Raw genomic sequence first — 23,163 nt, 5'->3', positions numbered from 1 at the left:
TAATAAACACGCTAAACAGAACGAGTTACCCAAAACCCCTTTGAGAATTCAAGCTAGTAAGTCAAAATCAAAAACAAAAACCTAGAACTTCCAGAAATGCCCAAATTCCTGTTGTCAAGCAATCATAAGCAGCTCTGAGGCTCCACGAAATATTTGTATGTGCCAGAGGGTTATCAGCGTGAAGTTAACACAGAACAAAACTTCTTAAATAACTGTATTTTAGTACTTACTACACATACCCTCACCTTTAATTAAGTCATACTATGAAGAAACATTAAAAGTCTCACCTACCTTAGCTGGAGGAACTTTTCCAGCAGCTGTGATCTGACCAGTAAAAAACCGCCCAAAATGATTTGCTGCTAGGACAACAGCTTTATAACTGAAAAAGTAAATAAATATTTCCATAAAATGGAAGATTTTAGACTCATATATTAAGTCACCAATCAAACTTTAATAGTCAAAGAATAATCGCTAACATTGTATAGTACCTACTACATGTCAAAAACCATTCTCAGTACCACATGTATACCCGCTCCTTCAACCACCCCAACAATCTTATGGAAAGGTACAGTTATTGCTTCATGTCACAGGTGAGTACACAGAGATGAAGAGACTTGAGAGTCACTTGGCTAGCAAATGACAGAACCCAAAGCCTAACCACGGCATCCTGCCTCCAGAGGCACGCTCTCTCACCCATGATGCTCCCTGGCCTCTTCACAAAAAATACTGCACAAGATGAGTTGGGGTGAAAAATGCTAACAATGGTTTACATTGGGTGCTGAAACCACAGATATTTGAAACTTTGTTTTACTTCATTATACTGTTCAAATTTTCTTTGATTATGTACTGTTCATATAATAGGAGAAAACTTCAAAATGAAAAAAATCAGATTTAGCTATATGCTTGTACCTCATAAAATTCCATCCTCAGAACAAAAAACCCTTCATTTGATCGCTAATGGTTGAAAGCATGGGATTCTGAGACAGAGTACCTTCAGTGCAGGTCCCAATTCTAGCACTAACTAGCTTTGTGAACTTGCATACATTTCTGTAACTGTCTGACCCTTGGTGCCCTCATCTATACAGTGGGGACAACAGCATCTGTCTCTTAGTGTTGTTATGAGGACTACATGAAATAATGCAGGTAAAGAGCTTAGCACAAAGCCTGCGACAGTAAGTGCTCGGTAAATATTAGTGTTTTTGGCTAAAGAAACTCTCTGTGCAACAAAAACTAGTAAAATATACAATCTTTCCACAATCAGATATTTTCAACATATTAGACTAATTTCATTTTCAGAACATTTTATACTTAAAAGGCACTTCTGTACACTCTCATATAACATACATATAATTAAAATCGTAATGCAACTATGTAATAAGATCTACCTGCTAGCTGACAATAAAACATTTCCCTGATTCTATTTCTTATAAAATAATACCTGATATAATAATTGATGCAAAAGCATAAAATGGCAACCACTATTATTTTAAATTAAGTCATATTACAGCAGATAAACAGTATTATAGAGATCACATTACGTGTTGGTCTTATTTCTAAATCCAAGTGATAGAAATTTTCAGAAAGCAAACATAATAAAGATTCAAAGGCCATGTAAGAAACTGGAATTAATAGTTTAAAAGATTCAGTTACTATACTGAAAAAATAACAAAAATGATACAGATTACACAGGAAATGTACATGAAAATGCTGATGGTGGGCAAAAGTGTTAACAGTTTGCCCTTTTTTGATGAGAGCAAAAAAGCTCAGAATGAACATCAGTGAACTGAAGGAGCGGTTCTTCACTGTAATATGGCAATGTGTGTGAGTTAGATAATGATTTATCACATATTGTGTGGATAAGTATGCTAGAAGATTCACCTCAAACAGTACCCTTTGCATATATCAACTCAGGATATAAGAGAGTGATTCTTTAAATTGTGCCCCACGGATCCCCAAAGGTTCAAATTTCAGCCAACTCTGGAGCCATTCTGGGTCAGCTAGGGGATAAACATGTCTCTGGACACCCCTCCATCCCCCAATTCAAGCAAGGCCACTCTGCTCCTATTAGATTTGTTTATATTGCCTCATATTATTTCATTTCTACAAAAGATTCTACAGTTATAAGCCACTGATCTAGAGCCACTGGCTTTGACAACCTTTCATACATGTGTGTTTCACAAGACAAAATCAACAGCACTATTAAAAGATTACACTGTATGCTTTCTATAGAAAATTTTTAAGTCCCACAATACATAATGTAACTTTTCTACAAACTAAATAATATGGCAAAAATTTTGTCCTCTGGTGTATACTCTGTATCACAAAAAATATCTGAATCAATCATTTGCCATATTATAGTAAGGATAACAAAATATGTTTTTAACCTGTCCATTTTGTTTTCTGCTTTTCTATCAAAAATGAACACTTGAAACCCAAAGTAGAATCTATTTGCTCTATTGGCCTATTTGATATGCTACACCTCAGATAGAAAACCTTAGAAAACCTTCAGTTCACGTGTCAGGTTGTAGAAGACTCTATTCAAATTAGTCTCTCAAACACTGATTATTTAATTATTTTGATTTGTTGGTGCCTCATTCATATTAGCAAATTGTCACTACCAATAGCTTTCATGCTTAAAATCTAATTCAACCAGTCTCTTGTAGAAGAGTTGATTTCATAAGCATCATCAATTTCCAGATTTTTCCCACTGGCTAGGCAGTCAGCAATACACTACACTCATAGAGCTATTCCCATCCCTCCCCAGGGCAGGCATGATTCCTCAGCAAGAGCCACATTCCTCGAGCAGAATGCACCTTAGTCTCTTCTCAACACAGGGCTCCAGCCAGTGTACTGGGAATGCATGAGTGGTGGACAAAGATAAGACATGTTAGCCCTCAGTTAGCAATATGGGTTTTTTTTTTAAGATTTCATTTATTTATTCATGAGAGACACAGAGAGGCAGACACACAGGCAGAGAGAGAAACAGGCTTGCTGCAGGGAGCCAGATATGAGACTTGAACTCCCAGATCCAGAACTCCAGGATCATGCCCTGAGCCAGAGGCAGACGCTCAACCACTGAGCCACCCAGGCGTCCCACAATATGGGTTTTGACACCTGATGAAACTCCCTCAAGTCCAGACATTTTCCCTATTCATTAAATATCATGAATTTACCTAAGCATGCTCACTTCGGCAGCACATATACTGAATTTACCTAAGCAACCTAATTAAAATGGTGAATGCTAATATGCATATGCTGGGTTGAACCATATGAAACTGCCAATACCCAACCATCTTTTACTTGTAAAAAAAAATTTGTGGTAACTAAACTTACTGTGGTAATCATTTCACAATAAACTGACATATTGAATTAATATGTTTATGTCTTAAACATATAGAATGTTACAAGTCAATATCTCAAAAAACCTTGAAAAATAGCCATTTCCACCTAATATACCTATATACACCCATATCCACACATATATGCAAGAGAGTGTATTCCTCAAATAATTTCACAGCCATTTGCTCTAATGGAAGGCAATAAGGCTTCTACTCATGAAGACTAAAAATGAGTGTAGAAGAGACTGCAATATGAAGAATTATTTCCTATAACTAAGAAACAGTAAGATGAGCCTTAAAAAATAAGCACACTCTTGGGGCACATGGGTGGCTCAGTGGTTGGGCGTCTGCCTTTCGCTCAGGTCATGATCCCAGGATTCTGGGATCAAGTCCCACATCAGGCTTCCCACAGGGAGCCTGCTTCTCCCTCTGCCTATGTCTTTGCCTCCTCTCTCTGTCTCGTGAATAAATAAAAATCTTAAAAAAAAAAAAAATAAGCACACTCTCAAAAAGCAGCAATCTCCAACAATTATTACAAGTAAAATCACTGTCAGAAGAGCCACAATGAGCAAATTTCTAGAGTACCATTGTGCTTTTGTTCAACTGAAATGGAAAAGAATCAACATACCCAGCAATGTTGGCCATGGAGCTTAGTGCATCATATCCCTGAGCAATTGTGACTCTTGGAACCTGGTCCATTGCCAAAACTGTAGTTTTTCTTTTAGAAAGTTTATTTAGCAAGTCTGGATTTTGGGCAGGGTAAATAAAGCTAATCAGTGTTCCCGATGTCTTTAAAAGGTCGGCTTCATGAACACCTAATGTTGGATTAACCATGGGGGCTCGCACCTAGAGGAAAAAAAGTCACATTGGTGATTAAAAATATAAATACCTTTATCATATTTTTAAGTAAACAAGGATAATTTAAATAATATGCCATGATGGAAATAACACTCCGGAAGTAATCTTTCAGCAATAAATTTCTGACTAAATTCCTAAACAAGGTAAGCAGCACAAAGATCTTTGCCATCTGTCCTCTGACTGATGACCTATGAACTGGTCTGAGCAGAGAGCGTGCTATTATTCTGGTAAGATTAATATATTAGGATAAACATGCAGGGAGTTTTTGCCGTGTGTCCAAAGATTCAATTCTTGCAAATTTTGGCAAGCACCAACATTTGGAGCAGAAAGAAGTTAAGAACATTTTAACCGAGGCACCTGGGTGGCTCAGTAGATGAGTGTCAGCCTTTGGCTCAGGGCATGATCTTGGGGTTCTGGGATCAAGTCCCGCATCCAGCTCCCCACAGAGAGCCTGCTTTTCCCTCTGCCTATGTCTCTGCCTCTCTCTGTGTCTCTCATGAATAAATAAAATCTTTAAAAATAAGAAAATAAAAATAAATTTTTAAAAAGAATATTTTAACCTAAAATCTCCACTACATACATATATGTCACCTTAAAATTTCAGGCGAATATTTATAGATGAACACAATTCAAACTAGTACCCTTGCTAAATTGGGACTAAGCAAAAAGCTATAATATATTCTGTTACGTGCAAAGTATCAAATAAGCCCATGAACACATACACCGTATGTTTGAAAGTTTCAGATGTCCACATCTTGAATCAATTTTCTTTTAATTCCACTTAAAAAGTATTTTAAAATGTGGCTCTTATTTTTTTTTTTTTATTTCTTATAGCCATTTTCAGGGACCTTAATGACTTCAATGTCTTTAAAGCTCGTAACATGTCTTTACTATCACCAGCTTTTCCTAAGTTCCTACAGGAACACATTCAGGTAAGCAGATTCATTGGCTGGCTTTTAAAACGTGTTTTATAACCAAGTTTAAAAACCAATCTTCAAGGGACACCTGGGTGGCTCAGTGGTTGACCATCTGCCTTCAACTCAGGGCGTGACCCCAGGGTCCTCGGATCGAGTTCCGCATTAGGTTCCCTGAAGGGAGGGATCCCTGGGTGGCGCAGCGGTTTGGCGCCTGCCTTTGGCCCAGGGCGCGATCCTGGAGACCCGGGATCGAATCCCACGTCAGGCTCCCGGTGCATGGAGCCTGCTTCTCCCTCTGCCTGTGTCTCTGCCTCTCTCTCTCTCTCTCTCTCTCTCTGTATGACTATCAAAAATAAATAATTTAAAAAAAAAAAAAAAAAGGTTCCCTGAAGGGAGCCTGCTTCTCCCTCTGCCTGTATCTCTGTCTCTCATGAATAAATAAATAAAATCTTTAAAAAAAAAAATCAATCTTCAATTAACATGTATCATTTCCTTAGCTCTCATTTCTCAAAAGTGCTCTTAGGCAAGTAAGCCCAAGAAATTTAACAGCTAAGGGACTTCTATTTTCAAAGGAAACAGAAACACAAACACTAGGGCAATACTCTCATTTCACAGCATTTCATCTCAATTTACCTATGAGACACCTTTATTTGTTACTCCCATTTTGGCTGTTGCTCTGGTGATGCATATGATTTTAATTAAGGTTCTGGACTTTAATTAAGACTCTCTGGCAAGGTCTATTTATCCTCAGTGAGAATCTATAATACAGATTTAATAAAAATTAGAGGACAACTTTGAATTAATTCTACTGGCCCCTATCAAATGATCAGCTGAGACTGCTGGCATCTAAGTGAGTTAAGTCAATAGAATGTTTCCCTGAATGTGCTTCTTGGATCACTAGTTCCTCAGGATATTAACAGGCTTGACAAAAAATAGGTCACAAGGCCAAGTAGTCAATTAATGCAAGCATAAAGTTATGTTTCTATATTACAAGATTTCTCAGCACTTTTAACATGCTCATACACACTATGAATCTCTAATAAGAACACAAAGCATTTCCAAAACTTATGTGTGCCCTACCAACCCTTGGTTGTGGGACATCTTGTTTTTGACCCCTAGAGCATATACTGGAATGGATTGTACTTATTCTTCTATTTACCCTAAGCTCTTTTGCTATACTAAGTTATCAAATATCTGTACACCTGAACACCCTAAAAGCTTTAGCTGAATTACGACTTACCTACATACCATAAATTTTACTATTAATTTCTGTAGCAAAAAAAAAAATTTATGTCTTCTGCAAAGATCACTAAGACCCTACCAAGGTATTCGGTAGAGTTTAAAAAAACAAACAAAAAACAATTGTGTGAATTGAATACACACATTAAGAAAAGCTGGTCTTCCCTGAAAAAGTAAGGAGCTTCTTTTAGTCTAATGATCATTCTTTACAATCCCTATTTGCCTCCTTGTCTTGGTTGCAGAAGGCTTAGGGTTTAAGTTAATGCTCACTTCCAGTAATTATCTCTACCAGACTTGTGACACAAACTCTTCCTTTCTGATAGTTTATTTCAGATTTTAAGTCTAAAGTTCTTCAGCACCTAAATTTCTAGCATATCCTAAGACCTTTCAATATAGTAAGTAAGGCTACTCCCCACTCAGCCCCATGCCACTTTCTCCAGGCCAGCCCTGCCCTCACTAGAAATTGCATTTATGTCAGTTCCATCACTGTTCCTTCCAAGTACATTCAGTACATTCAGGAATTCCATGCGTTTTTTTCCTATTCCAGTAGCAGTTAAATACTCACCTGTGGGTATTTTGGATCTATATGAACCATGAAGTGCAAATGCTCCCTAGACAGTAAGAAGGGCATTTCCACATGACAAATGTAAAAACGAAAATCACTTTCTCCTCTCTTGGCTAAACAAAGATCACACTGCCTGATTAAAGTTCTACTGGAATATGAAGAATATTCACAACATGCAACCATTTCTCTGGGAAAAGGCATTGTTTGAAAATATGAAGAAATGTAACAATAGAATAATTCAATTTTTCTATGAAATGTTTTTTAAAAATCAGCATGCCAGGGGTGCCTGGGTGGCTAAGTCAGTTAAGCGTCTGCCCTCGGTTCAGGTCATCATCCCAAGGTCCTGGGATTGAGCCTGGTGTCCAGCTCCCTGCTCAGCGGGCAATCTGCTTCGCCCTCTCTCCCTCTTCCCTGCTCCTGCTCTCTCTCACATGTGCTCTCTCCCTCAAATAAATAAATGAAACCTTAAAAAATAAAAAATAAACAAATAAAAGTCAGCATGCCATAAATGATGGGGGAAAGGAATAATTACTTTGACCACCAAATCAGAAGCCATCACTTCCTTCACCCCTTGGATCTGGGCACCTGCTGCTCTGTAGTGATCATCAGAAAACTTGGAAGCTTCACCAGCACCCGATTCCACAACAACACTAAAACCCTGCTTGACCAAGGCCTGAACACCAGCAGGAGACAATGCCACCCGCTTCTCATTTTGGAAAATCTCCTTGGGGACACCAACAGTCAATTGCTTATATGGAATTCCTACAAAGGCAAAAAACAAAACAAAAAAAAAAGAAAGAAATTTAGTGAAAAAACAACAACATAAAAACAAAACTGAGCAGTTTGTCCAAAATACACTGCACATACAAGTTACTATTCAAAATAATGTTCAGGCTGCATAATCATAATTTTTTGATACACAGGAAATACTATGCTCACTCTCTTGAAAATTCCAAATATTTCACTTAACTAAATGGCTCCCTTCAAAGTACATGACTAAATTAGTTTACTCTTAAAAAAAAATAAAATAAAATAGGTTGTGAGAGATCAATCAACATGCTAATTCCACTCTTCAAACTAACCCTCAGGGATTTATGGTCTCCTTGTCCTTACCTTTATGGAAGATAGAAGTAATTTGCTGTTTTGAAGAGCCACCCTATACTAAAAATTTTGTTGGCCCGCCATACTCAAAGTTTCTTTCCTGGCAACCTGGCCACAGGCAATTCCTCATAGATTTCCAAATGTTGTATCCTGAGACCCTACCTTCTTGGCCACAGCTAATTAGACCGGGAATCAACAGCTAGGTCAAACATAATAGTCTACAGAACAGCCTCAAACATACTTAGAAAGGGAACTGCCTGAGGACACTCTATGTTGGCCAGTGACAACCCAATTCATTCAGGTTCTTTCTCGGGGGTCTGAACACGAGACCAACAGAAAAGGACAGAGGGAGTAAATTTGTAAGCTAGGAGCTATAGGAGCTATTTGTAAGCAACCATAAGATAATCAAAAGGAGGTAGACAGCAACAGGAGTAGAAACATCAGTAGTGGAGATACAAACAGGGAAGATGAGATACAACTATGAAATCCAGAATAACATTCCACTTTTCTAAGAAGTAAATGAAAGGTTTCCTGGACTTCTGTACAGGAAAGCACACATACAATAAACCTTCATCACAAAATATAGCCTGATGTGCTCCTCTGTTCCTTGCAACCCAAAAGACCCTGTATGATATACACAGTTAAAGTATTTATATATGGTTCTGAACAGCTTTAGCTAAAGTACATTAGTTGCTTGCATTGTTTTACTCAACATGTGGGCATAAATAGACTTTTTAAAAATAAAGATCTGCTTCTATGTTTTACTAAAGCAAGGAAATCTACTCTTGCAACCTAAAGTCTGAATAAAAAAAATCATCTCTACAGAATAACAATAATTATTAAGTGATGCCTTAGAGAAATGAAGTCAACCTAAAAAATACCTTCATTTGAACACAGTCTTAGACCCCATTCTCCATAAGCACTAATAACTGATAGCAAGCCAAAGGAAAACATTTGCTAAATCTTACCCTCTACTTGAAAGACAGGGAGGAGGGATCCCTGGGTGGCGCAGCGGTTTGGTGCCTGCCTTTGGCCCAGGGCGCGATCCTGGAGACCCGGGATCGAGTCCCACATCGGGCTCCCAAGCATGGAGCCTGCTTCTCCCTCTGCCTGTGTCTCTGCCTCTCTCTCTCTGTGACTATCATAAATAAATAAAAATTTTAAAAAAAAAAAGAAAGACAGGGAGGAAAATAATAGAAGGCTGGAAAATATTTCGGATTGACGTGCAAAGTTAAATCTCATAAACATTTGGAATTTAATCTGACAACCTCAAATTACCTAGGCCTTATATACCTTAAGTCAAGGAAGCTACCAAAGAAAATGAAGTCTCATCAAACAGATTTAGGAGCCAACCAGAAAGGGCATCCACTTGGCCAAACAGGAAACAATCTGAGCATGAAAGGGAATAATTAATTGCAATGTAACAAAACACATCTAAATGCATTCGTTATGATACTCAAAAAATATATATCTTTTTTTTTAAGATTTTATTTATTTATTCATGAGAGAGAGAGAGAGAGAGAGAGAGAGAGAGGCAAAGACACAGGCAGAGGGAGAAGCAAGCTCCATGCAGGGAGCCTGACACGGGACTCATCCCGGGTCTCAAGGATCACCCGAAGGCAGCGCTAAACTGCTGAGCCACCCGGGCTGCCCTAGATCTTTTTTTAAAAGCTTCACTGGTCAACTTTAGCAGATGTGTGTAAGCAGAATAAGGGTATCCCAAAGATATCCACATTCTAATCCTCAGCAACTGTGAATATGTTAGACTATATAGCAAAAGAGAGTTAAGATAGCAGACGGAATTTAAGTTGCTAATCAAATGACCCTAAAATAAGGAGATTATCCTGGGTTATCCGGGTGGGCCCACTGTATTCACAAAGGTCCTTAACTATGCAAGAAGAGAGAACAGTCAAACAGTAATTTGAAGGTGCTATGCTGCTGGCTTTGAAGATGGAAGCAGGGGCCATGAGCCAAAGAATACAAGCAGTTTCCAAAAGCTGGACAAGGTTAAGGAAAAAGACCTCCTCTAAAGCCTCAGGAAGGAATAGAGCCCTGCCAATACCTTGATATAAACCTAGTAAGAGCCATTCCAGGCTTTGGCCTCCAGGAGTACAAGATAATGAGTTTGTATTATATGAAGCCGGTACATTTGTGATCACTTGTGACAGCAAAAATAGAAATTACTTAAGGGAACCAAGACATTATTACCAAAACCAGTAAATAATGGGACAGAATCAAACATTTATCCCACCTCACCACTGCAACCTCAAGGTAACTAAATAACAGAGAGAAAGTTTTTCTTTATGGAAAAATTGTAGCTAAAAAATGAAGATTAAATGATAGAGTATCACCATTAAAAAAAAAAAAAACCATAAAATCATGGATTTAGTTAATGACCATTAAATGGCTATATAGCCTTTCAGTGAAAAACTGATGGGAACTTCCTAATAGATGGATTATCAACAACATTAACCTTACCGGTTAATTTTCTTGATATGATACAAACAATCACACACAACATCACCTATGAAGTATTCTTGCCCAAAAAAGCAAACCTGAGTCTAATCAAACCCCTAGATCGAAATGGTACAGGAAATACAAGGGACAGAGAAACTGGTTAAATTAGACCGAAGGAATTCAGTCAGCCAAATCCAGTACGTGATATTCTGCAGGGTGACAACTACATTGTTCAACAAATAAATTAAAAAGGGAAAAAAAAAAAAAAAGGAAACACAGAAATCAAAAGAGACCTAAGACATGCAGTAAGCAAATAAAACATGTGAGCCCTGTTTGGATCATTATTTAGATAAAGCAACTAAAAAAAAGAAAGAAAGAATTGAAAAAATATGACTACTAACTAGAATTACTTCTCATGCTTTTCAATGTGGGTACTAAAATTGTGGTTATATATTTTTAAAATAGAATCCTTATCTTTTAGGTATAAAAAAGTAATTATCTAGGAAATAGTTAAGAACTAGAAACTGAATAAACACGTCTCCTGCATAGTCAATACAGAGATCTTGATGTCCGTGCCTTTGCTAACGAGGACAATTCTCATGTCCTCAATACAGCTACTTACTTTTATTTTATACACAATTTTATCATGCTTGAATAATCTGGCTTTCCGGAACACCTAAAATAAAAATCTGAAGATAAAGTTGAGAGCTCTTGGTGGCAGGTACTCTGCCAACAGTCACTGCCACGTGAGAACAAGAAACAAGGCTGTGAATTCTATGAAAGATAGACATAAGAACTCAAAAAGCATAGCAGTCTAGGGATCCTAAACGCAGAATCCCATAAACTTAAATTAAAAAGAAGGGCATTATTCCATGTGGCAAAGACTTCCTGTTGCCCCCTCTAATACCTAGCCTATCCTTCCACCTTAGTTACAGAACTCCAATTTCAGTGAAGTCTGTGGCCATCTAGAACAAAAGCCCTCTTTTATTTCTAAGTGTCCCTTACAAGTACATAATGGCCATCTCTCTGAGTTTTGGCCAATAATGTATAGACAGAGTTCTAAGAGGGCCTTTATGCAAAATGCATAAAGGCATCTCACTCAGCTTAGGAAGCCTTTGTTAAGCTTCATCCTTTGGGCCTGCAAGCCAGAACAGAAGCAGTAAGGATCTAGCAGGGAAGGCCTTGTAGGCTACTGAAAGACTTCAGCTCTTACTCTGCATGGGCTAAGACACTAGTGGCAAATTTTGAGTTGAAAAGTGCATGATCTTTCATTTTAAAAAGATGATGCGGTCATGTATAGAACAGACTACAGCAGGGGCAGTGGCAGAAAGCATAGAGTGTGTTTAGAAGACTAGCACAATGGTTTCAGTGACAGAGGGTGGTGTTGTGGAACAGGACGATGATAGTGGTGATGGTGAGAACAGACCAGATACAAGGCAGAGCTGACCCATGCCGACTGTGAAGATCTAGGATGATTCCCCAGGTTTCTGACCTGAGCAACTGAGATGGAAGTTGCCATTCACTAAATTAAGAAGAATTACTTCAGATTATATAATACTTAGTTGTTAATTCTTGAGCATAGATGAGCCATTTATGGTACAATTCCTCAATACTGACAAGGAAAGAGGAAGAGCTGCTGGGAGAAATGGTTACTATGAGCAACAGTTTCCTGGGCACAACTCAACTGGTTTATCATTTCTCTTTTTCTATATTCTTTTCTTCTCTATTAGCACTGACAATCAGGAACTTCTATAATGGAAAATATTTTTTAAAAACACTCATTAAGTTTTTTTAATGCAAAATGATGACTCACAAACACCAGGCTATAAAACTGCATCACTTTTCCTTTTATCAATCATCAGGAGATCTATTAGCTCCTATGACTTGACAGTTTGATTTATATACATGGAAGTGAGATTTTACCTGGTTTTACAGGGGCTTTACACCACAGTGCCTGATGAGTATGAAATGTTCGTAAAAAATCCTTCTTCCCCGGTATAACCTTACAGGACCCCAAACTGCTACGTAAAGGACACGAACAGCCAGTCACCACGGTTTTCAGTAGATTCGCCATGTTCATATAAGCTCCCAACTTTCCGAATCCCAAATTTCCTTGAGGATAAATCACTAAAAAGAAAGAAAATAAAATATTCATGCACTAAGAAAAACATACTTTGTGGTTTGAACATCAAAACATTTTTAAAAATACTAATTCCAAAAGCATGGACTATAACAGTTGTATGTGGGCATCTACAATGAATTTATTTGCCGAGTCCTTTACTTACAGAAGATGCTTCAAAAGTTCATTTCCGATTTAGATATTTAAAACTTGGAATCCATTTTCCCACTTAAATTGTGGTTATAAACTCACTATTCTATTCTAAGCCCCAATCACCTAAGTTTAACTGATCCTTACTGTAGCTGGAAAGCTAAAAAAGAAACTTACTATAGAGTCCAATTACATCTTATATGGAAGTTATCTTCTAAGTCTATATGAGCAGCAAGAATTGCATAGTTACCCTTGAATTTCCTTTAAATTGTCTATAATACTATATCATACAGTAGCAACCTATTTAGCCACCATGTTGTACAGAAAACACTGGCAACCTATTCAGTGCAGCAAGATGCTTATCCTGTAAGACCCCCTGAATTGAGACTGAGTGAACATGAGATACGTGTTTGCCAAGGGCACATCTCAAGAAAATTAAACATGTGTGGGATATGACTCCAATTTTAAATAAGAAAGAAAAACGTCATTATCACGTAAGTTTGCGCTTATAGGTATAGGTGTGACAAGGAATTCTTCCATCAGTGGTTCTCACAAGTGGCCACTTTTTACAAGCTCTAACTGGGCTGGATGGAGTGTCATTGACCTCTATTATTATTGACCTAAGCTTCAGTGGTTACCTCCACTGCTCTCCATGGGAGATCCCCAGGGGTGCATGGAAGGCACTCCTACCATTCACTCAATTCCCAACGTTAGCCCATCCTTCCTTCCTCCCTTTCCTTCAAAATCAGGAAGAATTCTAACTGTCAAGCTCAGCTAACTCCACAACTACACCTTTAGTCTCTGCCCCATCAAGTGGGGCCTCATGGGGCCCAACACCCAATCCCAGCAAACCATAAATGTTCTTCCAGCATCCAGGGGAAGGGTCTAGCTCACTCAGAACTGCTGCTACAACTCCCTGAAGCAACTTCTTACAAATACCAGAAAGCTACACTGGGAATGGAAATCCTTAATCCAGATGGTGCTTATTCTTAAAATGCCTTTTAATTCAACAAACATGTATAGAGGGCTGAGCCAGAGGCACAGCCGTTAGAAGCATCTGTAGAATCAAACTGGAATAGGTCACACACTTTGAGATAAGAAAAGTCAACAAGCAATAATATTACAAAGCAGAGTAGGGCAAGTCCAAAGTTCTTTGAGGGCTCAGAAAAAGAAAAGAAGCACATTTGAGATGGAGAGAGTAATATGAAAAAAAAAGCTAAGGAAGAAGTATGCAAGATGGGCTCAGGAATGCAATCAAAAATATATGAATAATGCTTTGCACTTGAATAGGTTTTATATTTTCAGCGTTTCCCCATGTCCTTCATTTCAACCCCAAGCATTCCTGAGTTCCATAAATATTCTCATTTATTCATGGGTCACTTCTATGGTTAGCCATGGCTAAGAACGGAGAGCAAGGGTTTGAAATCCAGCCACATATTCAAAACATTCACTGAATCTATGCCAAGAGCCTAGGGAGATACAAAAATAAATAAAAGATATATACAAAGATATAAAAAAGATACCAAGATATAAAAACTTCTTGCCCTGAGGGAGATTTGTCCTACCACTACCAATGCCCAACCTTCCTACTTACCCTAGTTTCTCTTCTTGGATCATCCCACCCCCCCAACAACCACCGTTCTCATGGGGCTGAGGAGGTTTACCCAGACCTCAACAGGGCGAGAACAAAGCTAGCTATAATAGAGCCTGTGTATTGTCTAAGTTTACCACTCACTCCCTGTTTGACCTTAAACTCTCTCACCTCAGTCTGCTCATCTATAGGAAAACTGGTTGGTAAGACCCCATTAGGCTCTAAAACTTTTTTTTTTTAATATATTTTTTTTAATTTTTCATTTATTTAAGATAGTCACACAGAGAGAGAAAGAGGCAGAGACATAGGCAGAGGGAGAAACAGGCTCCATGCACCGGGAGCCCGATGTGGGATTCGATCCCAGGTCTCCAGGATCGCGCCCTGGGCCAAAGGCAGGCGCCAAACCTCTGCGCCACCCAGGGATCCCGGCTCTAAAACTTTTATGATTAGATGACATTTTATAATGCTTTAAAGCTGAAGTCCTATTTTGTGGAATCTAGAAAGACTGCCGTGCCCACTTGGAAATGGTAATTTGATGCTGAACAGATCCCTGGCATCAGAAATCGGTTAAGGCTAAGGCCCTCAGAGGCTGCTCTCGCCCAAAAATTCCACTTAATTCAAGTTATGACCATACAGGACAGTGATCAGAAAGTAGTTTACTGGCAAGAACAATCCCTACCATTAACCCTAATTCAAATATAAATGACCCCGAAGGATATTCAGAGAATCCCTGAACCATGTTATCACAGACAGGTACTTATTTACATTGAAGACAGAATACTACCTTGATGATCACATTTGTCCCTCTCTTCACTTAAAAAGCTCTTTGCTATTTTATTATTCATATACTTCTATGGCTTTGAAGCAATGGGGGAAAACTTTGCAACTCAAAATTGGAAAAAAAAAATTAGCGTATCATTCATATGGCAGTGTAACGTACGTTATTTGGGCAACTATCTCCCCTAATAGATTCTAAAATTCTTGAGAGCAGAGAGAGGACAGCCTAGAGGCTAACAAGGTGACCCGTGGGTTAAAGCCCCCATTCTGCAATCTATTAGTTGGGTCCTTGGCAAGTGAGTCATGAACTTCTCTGAACCTGATTTCCCCCTGTTTAAAATGAGGATAATAACAGCACCTGTGTTATAGGTTTGTGAGGATTAAAAGGACACAGTATCTTTACTGCTATTACTATTCACTTTGGTATCACCTCCGGCTAGCCAGGTGCTTTGCACAACACAAGAAAACAGCAAGTATTTTTTTGACTGAATGAATGAATAACTAGACTAGGTAACCTGAAATCTAAGTATCTAGGGAACGCAGTCTCCAGTGTTTCAGGAAATTTCCTTTGAAAATGAAATGCTGTGTAGTCTTATGGAAAACTGATTCATTCCATCCGCAAAGGTAAACGGCCTGAGCACACTTGCTGATAAGAAAGTAATCCTAAACTGTCCATTTAATACAATCAAAAAAAAAAAAAAAACCAGCCAGGTTTGCAAATAAAAGGGGTGCGATGGAGAAGAGGGGAGCGTTTTAAATAAAAGGATGCAAGCCCCATCCGAACGCAGTCTGCCCTACCAGACTCCTTACAAGGAGATCCCTTCAGAGCTGCCCCAACCACAGGGCGAATAAAGGACGCGGCGGTCGTAAACAAGTCACGCTTTCAAGGCGAAACACACCCACCAAGGACACAATACCCTACGGCAGCCTCCAGCGGCGCGCGGCCTCGCCCAAACCCACCGGGACCGCCCCTCCCTCGGCCGCGGGGCCGCGGCGGCTGGCACCCTCCGGGACCGCTATTTATAACCTTCCCTCCGCGCCGACTGGCCGAGGCCCAGGAATTGTCCTCCGGCCTCCGGGCTGGCGGCCGCCCCCGCCGCCTCCGGGGTCACCGGCCCGGGCGCGCTGTCCGCCGTGTGGGGTGTGCCGCGCCCCCCGCCCCCCGCCGCCGCCCGCCGCCCGCCGCCCGCACCGACCTCCGCGCCCACCGCGGCAGCCGCCGCCGCCGCCGCGCCTCCCGCCGACCGCGCGCCCCCAGCCCCCACGCCCCAAGGCGCAGGCACAACGTCGGGGCGCCCGGCCGCCGCTCCTCGGTGCACCCTCTCTCAGAAGTCCTCTGTGACCTCCCCCCACCTCCCGTCTCGCGGGCCGAGTAACCCGTGCGACGCCCGCGGCCCCCAAAGCTCCAAGGTCTGCACCTGCACAGCCGCCCGCGCCCCGACCCCCCACTCCCGTCCACGTCGCCCGGCCAGAGCGCGGGAGGAGGGCCCGAGGCACCGGCACCCGAGCCTCCGGCCTGCGGCGCCCGCGTGCCCCCGCGCCCCTCTGCTCCAGGACGGCTCCCCCGCCGCGCCCCGATCGCGCGCCCCGGCTGCGCGGGCTGCCGGCGCCGCTCACCTCGGCGGGGAGGCCGGGCGGCCGTGGGCGCGCCGCTGGGGGGACGCCGCGCTGGCGCACCCGGCTCCGACTCCGGCCCCGGCCCCGGCCCCGGCCCCACCGCCAGGCGCCTCCAACCCGGAAGAACAGCCCCAAGCCCGCGGCGGCGGCCACGTGACGGCGGCGCACCCCAACCCCCCGAGCGCCCCCTCCCTCGCCCCGCGACCCCTCCCCTCCAGGCCCGCCCGCTGGGCCCGCCGCCCGCCGCCCTCTCCCGACGCCCCCGCCGCGGAGCGCCGAGGCTCGGCACCCCAGGGCCCTCCCTCCTCGGGGGGCACCGAAACCCCTTTGTCCGGGGCGCGACCCGCCGCCCCCGCCCCCGCCCCCGCCCCCGCCCCGCCTCCGTCCTCGTCAATCAAACCTGCAGCCCCGCCGCGGCCGCCGGGCTGCTCGGGCTCTGCCCCCTCCCGCCGCAGGGCCGGGTGCCCGGCGCGACCTCCTCTCCCCGCGCCCCCGGAGCACGTACCAGGGCACCCTAGGGCTCCTCTTCGCTGCCTTTCCTCTGGCTCTCTAGGAAAAAATCACAACTTCTGTAACCGAAGAGGACCCAAGGGAAGGTGGGAGGCGGCCGCGGGCGGGGAGGGCGGGGACGAGGGCGTCGTTTTCCCCTCCTGCCGGGAGAGGTGGAGTTAAATTCCTCGGAAGCCGTGTCAGGGCCCGAAAATTAACACACTTCTACGTGCGGGTCTTCCCACGGCCGGCCCCGAGACAGCCGTGGGCTGCGGGTGGGAGTGACAGCCGGCGACAGCGGCGGCGAGAGCGCCCTGGGGGGAGACGCAGTGGCCTGACAAGGCCTGGGGGGGTTTCAGCAAAACTACTGAATAGACCCCGAGACCTAAGCCCCTGCTTGTCCTCCGCACGCAGTTCTGTTAGTCTGCGAGGGTCTCCTGATTAGAAGTGGGAAGAATCAAACATAGACTAGAAGACGGTTCACCTACCCAAAGCTGAATCATCATCAAGTGTCAGCATGGTCTCTGCTTTGCACTTTGAGTGAAATATTTAAGATAGGCAAAACAGATATTTCTTAAAAAGAAAGAAGAAAAGAAAGAAAGGTCAGGCCAGAGAAACCCTTCCTTTAAGAACATCTCTTGTGTTTCACCAGGATAAAAGGTCGTTCAACTAATGAATTCCCACTGACATCCAAAGGATGTGAAGGGAAAACATTGCCCTTCTCCTAAAAAAGTTCACAGACAAGGAAGGGCACAAGCCCCATATTTTTATAAATATAGTGGGGCTCTCTGCTCCTCCCCGTTCGACAGACAGTCGCATCTTCTGGTGCAGGGCCAGCCGCGTCCCCGAGACCCGATGGTGAAGGTCGGAGTGAACGGATTTGGCCGTATTGGGCGCCTGGTCACCAGGGCTGCTTTTAACTCTGGCAAAGTAGATACTGTCGCCATCAATGACCCCTTCATTGATCTCAACTACATGGTGTACATGCTCCAGTATGATTCTACCCACAGCAAATTCCACGGCACGGTCAAGGCTGAGAACGGGAGACTTGGCATCAACGGGAAGTCTGTCTCCATCTTCCAGGAGCGAGATCCCACCAACATCAAATGGGGTGATGCTGGTGCTGAGTATGTTGTGGAGTCCACTGGGGTCTTCACCACCATGGAGAAGGCTGGGGCTCACTTGACGGGCAGGGCCAAGAGGGTCATCATCTCTGCTCCTTCTGCTGATGCTCCCATGTTTGTGATGGGCGGGAGCCATGAGAAGTAGGACAATTCCCTCAAGATTGTCAGCAACGCCTCCTGCACCACCAACTGCTTGGCTCCTTTAGCCAAAGTCATCCATGACCACTTCGGCATCGTGGAGGGCCTCATGACCACCATCCAGGCCATCACTGCCACCCAGAAGATCGTGCACGGCCCCTCTGGGAAGCTGTGGCGTGGCGGCCGAGGGGCTGCCCAGAACATCATCCCTGCTTCCACTGGCGCCGCCAAGGCTGTGGACTAGGTCATCCCTGAGCTGAATGGGAAGCTCACTGGCATGGCCTTCCGTGTCCCCACCCCTAATGTGTCAGTTGTGGATCTGACCTGCTGCCTGGAGAAAGCTGCCAAATAGACGACATCAAGAAGGTAGTGAAGCAGGCATCGGAGGGCCCCCTCAAGGGCATCCTGGGCTACAGTGAAGACCAGGTTGTCTCCTGCAACTTCAACACTGACACCCACTTTTCCACCTTCGACGCCAGGGCTGGCTTTGCCCTCAATGACCACTTCTCAAGCTCATTTCCTGGTATGACAATCAATTCAGCTACAGCAACCAGGTGGTGGACCACATGGTCCACATGGCCTCCAAGAAGGAAGAGCCTCCTAGACCACCAGCCCCAGCAAGAACAAGAGGAAGAGAGAGGCCCTCAGCTGCTGGGGAGTCCCTGCCCCAGCTTAATCCCCCAACACACTGAGAATCTCCTGACCTCCAATATACATCCCAGACCCCAGGAAGGGGAGGGGCTTGGGGAGCCCTATCTTGTCATGTACCATCAATAAAGTATACTGTACCCAGCCAAAAAAACAAACAAACAAACAAAAAAAATATATATATATATAAAATGGGGGGAGGGGGGCACCTCCAGGGTTCAGTCAGTTAAGCACAGGACTCTTGATTTGGGCTCAGGTCATGACTTCATGGTTTGTGAAACTGAGTCCAGCATCTGCTCCCAGCTAAGGGAGGAGTCTGCTTGAGATTCTCTCTCTCCCTCTGCCCCTGACCCCACTCATGTGCTCTCTCTCTTTCTCTCTCTCTCAATAAATTTTTTTAAAAATAAAATCTTTGGGGCACCTGAGTACCTCAGTGGGTTAAGCCTCTGACTCTTGGTTTTGGCTCAGGTCATGATCTCAAGGTCATGATATCATGGAGTCACACTCCACACTGACTATGGGGTCTGCTTGGGTTTCTCTATCCTTCCCTTCCCCTCCATGCATAGGATCTCTTTTTCTCTCAAATAATTTTTTTAAAAATAATAAAAACTATAATGAACTATGATAAATGTAACCATAGATTACATTTCTAGATATGGCGGTTTCAATGAAGCAGAAGTAATTAATAAGGATTAAAACTAAGCCCCTTTCATGATATATGTAAGTCAAATCATTATCCTGTACACCTTATACACATACAGTGCTACATGTTAATTATATCTCAATAAAACTAGGGAAAACAGGGCAGCCCTGGTGGCTCAGTGGTTTAGTGCCACCTTCAGCCCAGGGCATGATCCTGGAGACCCCAGATCAAGTCCCACGTCAGGCTCCCTGCATGGAGCCTGATTTTCCCTCTGCCTATGTCTCTGCCTCTCTCTCTCTCTCCTCTCTGTGTATTCTCATGAGTAAATAAACAAAATCTTAAAAAAAAAAAAAAAGACTAGGGAAAACAAATACTTGTTTTAAAACACTGAGGGTAAGGGTTTGCTGCTTTTCTCTTTCAAGGCTTAAAAATCAGTGGTTCCCAACTGAGGACAATTTTGTCCAACAGTGTCTGGAGACATTTTGGTCATCACACTGCAAAGAGGAGGCATCTAAGGGGTAGAGACCATGGATGGTGCTAACTACTCTACATTACACAGCTCCTTACAACAAAGACTTATCTGGGCCCAAACATCAACAGTGCTAAAGCTGAGAAACCTAGGTGTAAATGAATGCTCAGTGGGTTATTTAATTTCACCTTATGATTATATTACATCGGAACAAATCCAAAGATGACATACATTTTTCACTTTTTCTGTTAAACAGTAAGTATATGGTAATTTTTTAAATTCATTCTTCTTGTTTGTCCAACATAACTTGGTACCTTTGCTCCAATTGAAAACATTTGTCATTTGGAAGGTTCTGTTTTAGGCCCTAATTTCCTCCATAGTAATTACAAAATATTCATAGGAGTCCCCCAAGAAAATTGTATTAAGTTCCAAAAGTTAGTAAGTTAGTTGCTTTTGAATCTTAGAAAATACCTTGTATGGGCAGCCCGGTGGCTCAGTAGTTTGAGCTCCTGCCTTCGGCCCCGGGTGTGATCCTGGAGTCCTAGGATCGGGTCCCACGTTGGGCTCCGTGCGTGGAGCCTGCTTCTCCCTCTGCCTGTGTCTCTGCCTCTCTCTCTCTCTCTCTCTGTGTCTATCATTAATAAATAAATAAAATCTTAAAAAAAAAAAGAAAAGACCTTGTATAAAATTTTTGCAAAAATCTTACACCCCCTCTTAGGTTTTGTCCACATTGATATCCACTTCTTCTTCCTTAGCTTTCTCCAATCCCAGTCCCCATTTAGAAAAATACCTCTCCTCTCGGGATGCCTGGGTGGTTCAGTCCATTAAGTTGCCAACTCTTGATTTCGGCTCAGGTCATGATCTCTGAGTCTTGGGATGGAGCCCCATGTTAGGCTTCCTGCTCAGAGGGAGTCTGCTTCTCTCCCTCTATCTTTGCCCCTCTGCCCGCTAGTGTGATATTCAGCATTAATTGGAAGAGGATCAAGGAAAACAGACATTAAATAGCCAGCACAAAGCTAAGTAATTGGCACTTTGTTTAAATAAAACCAGTTTGAGGGGTGCCTGCATGGCTCAGTCGCTTAAGCATCTGCCTTCAGCTCAGGTCATGATCCCAGAATCCCAGGATCAAGCTGAGCATAAGGCTCCCTGCTCAGCAGGAAGTCTGCTTTACCCTCTCCCATTGTCCCTCCCCCCACTCATTTCCTCCCTCTCAAATAAATCTTAAAAAATAATAAAAAAATTAAAAAACCCAGTTTGCACTTAGAATTGTTTAGAACTCAGCATACCTTTGTGGATATTGTTCTTTGCACATAGTAAGTGACAATGATAAAAAGAAAAATCTAGAGTTTTTGTTTTGTTTTAGAACATAAAAAAGTAATTTATCTAATGATACCTTTGGGGACCTGGGAAGATGGGCAGATGGGGGGGGGGTCTCTTAGTATCTTAGGAATGCTAAAACAAATTGCTACAAACTGGGTGGCTTAAAACAACAGAAATGCATTCCTTCAGAGTTCTGGAGGCCAGAAGTCTGATATCTAGGTGTCAGCAGAGCTGATTCCTCTGGGAGTCCTGAGTGAGAAACCAACCTACACCCTTCTACCTTGTGGAGAAGCTACTAGTTGTCAGCAATCTCTTGGTGTTCCTTGACTTATAGACACAAGACTCCCAATCTCTGCCTCCTTACCACATTGCCACTCTGTGCCCAAATCTCCACATCCTTTCTCTTTTAAAGACACCAGCCAGGGCAGCCCTGGTGGTGCAGTGGTTTAGTGCCGCCTGCAGCCTGGGGTGTGATCCTGGAGACCCAGGATCGAGTCCCATGTCAGGCTCCTTGCGTGGAGCCTGCTTCTCCCTCAGCCTGTGTCTCTGTGCCTCTCTCTTTCTCTCTCTGAATAAATAAATAAATCTTTAAAAAAAATAAATATAAAGACACCAGCCAGTGGCATTAAGGTCCACCCTAAATCCAAGATGATTTTATCTCTAGATCCTCAACTAATTACAACTACAAAGGCTGTATTTCTAAATAACGATGATGATGAGTTTGGAGGGGATGATATTTAACCCACTGCAGGGGCTTTCTGTGTTTGTGAGGGTACTAACTACAATGTAAAGAGGAGTAGTTATTTGTTTTTAAAAAACATACATAGATTTACCAGTTCTTGAGTTTAAAGTGAAAATCCAAATTATTTGGGGGAAATTCAGGTGAAAGACATTTTGTATTAATAATCAGAAGAATGGGGATGCCTGGGTGGTTCAGCAGTTAAGCATCTGCTTTCAGCTCAGGGTGTGATCCTGGAGTCCTAGGATCGAGTCCCACATCCGTCCCACATCGGGCTCCCTGCATGGAGCCTGCTTCTCCCTCTACCTATGTCTCTCTCTCTCTCTCTCTCTCATGAATAAATAAATAAAATCTTTAAAAAATAATTAGAATGTCCTAATATATTTGTTTGCTTTTTTTTTAAGTTTAAAAAAATTTTTTTCATACTCTCTACACCCAACATGGGGCTCAAACTTATAACAAGATTAAGAGTCATACGCTCCTCTGGTTGAGCCAACCAGGCACCCCTTGTTTTGCTTTTTTTTTTTTTTTAGTTTTTATTTATTTATGATAGTTTTATTTATTTATGATAGTTACACGGGGAGAGAGAGAGAGAGAGAGGCAGAGACACAGGCAGAAGGAGAAGCAGGCTCCATGCACCGGGATCCCAACGTGGGATTCGATCCAGAGCCTCCAGGATCATGCCCTGGGCCAAAGGCAGGCACCAAACCGCTGCGCCACCCAGGGATCCCTTGTTTTGCTTTCTTAATAAAGGCTTGACCTGGGGCACCTGGGTAGTCCAGTTAAGCATCTGCCTTCAGCTTGGGTCATGATCTTTGGGTCCTAGGATTGAGCTCCGCATGGGGCTCTCGGCTTGGTGAGGAG

The 23,163-nt window shown here is 42.8% G+C and overlaps 1 protein-coding gene, 1 non-coding gene and 1 pseudogene across 4 annotated transcripts in view; 1 reads left to right on the top strand and 2 right to left on the bottom strand.

Moving 5' to 3' along the window:
* The window catches only part of NNT (nicotinamide nucleotide transhydrogenase), a 100,850-nt gene extending 83,472 nt beyond the window's left edge, over positions 1 to 17,378 (bottom strand). Inside the window, exons 1-5 of one of the 3 annotated variants that reach the window (XM_041747988.1) lie at positions 17,235 to 17,378; positions 12,399 to 12,602; positions 7,450 to 7,679; positions 3,967 to 4,184; positions 292 to 379 (exon numbers count right to left, since the gene is read on the bottom strand). In XM_041747988.1, coding sequence (XP_041603922.1) covers positions 292 to 379; positions 3,967 to 4,184; positions 7,450 to 7,679; positions 12,399 to 12,555 — 693 coding nt within the window. In that variant the 5' untranslated portion in view covers positions 12,556 to 12,602; positions 17,235 to 17,378. Of the gene's footprint in view, positions 1 to 291; positions 380 to 3,966; positions 4,185 to 7,449; positions 7,680 to 12,398; positions 12,603 to 16,729; positions 16,885 to 17,234 lie in introns of those variants that run through there. The other 2 variants (XM_041747986.1, XM_041747989.1) reach the window with 2 other exon arrangements.
* Positions 5,023 to 5,152, bottom strand: LOC121488553. Its single transcript, XR_005987167.1, has one exon. It is a non-coding gene; the product is annotated as a small nucleolar RNA SNORA33 (small nucleolar RNA).
* Positions 17,197 to 22,301, top strand: LOC121486967 (annotated as a pseudogene).
* Positions 22,302 to 23,163: the final 862 nt, after the last annotated feature.

Source organism: Vulpes lagopus, chromosome 3, assembly GCF_018345385.1.
Source record: "Vulpes lagopus strain Blue_001 chromosome 3, ASM1834538v1, whole genome shotgun sequence".
Lineage (NCBI taxonomy): Eukaryota > Metazoa > Chordata > Mammalia > Carnivora > Canidae > Vulpes > Vulpes lagopus.
The sequence above is the reverse complement of the archived record's forward strand: the minus strand, read 5'-3'. Positions and strand labels throughout refer to the sequence as shown.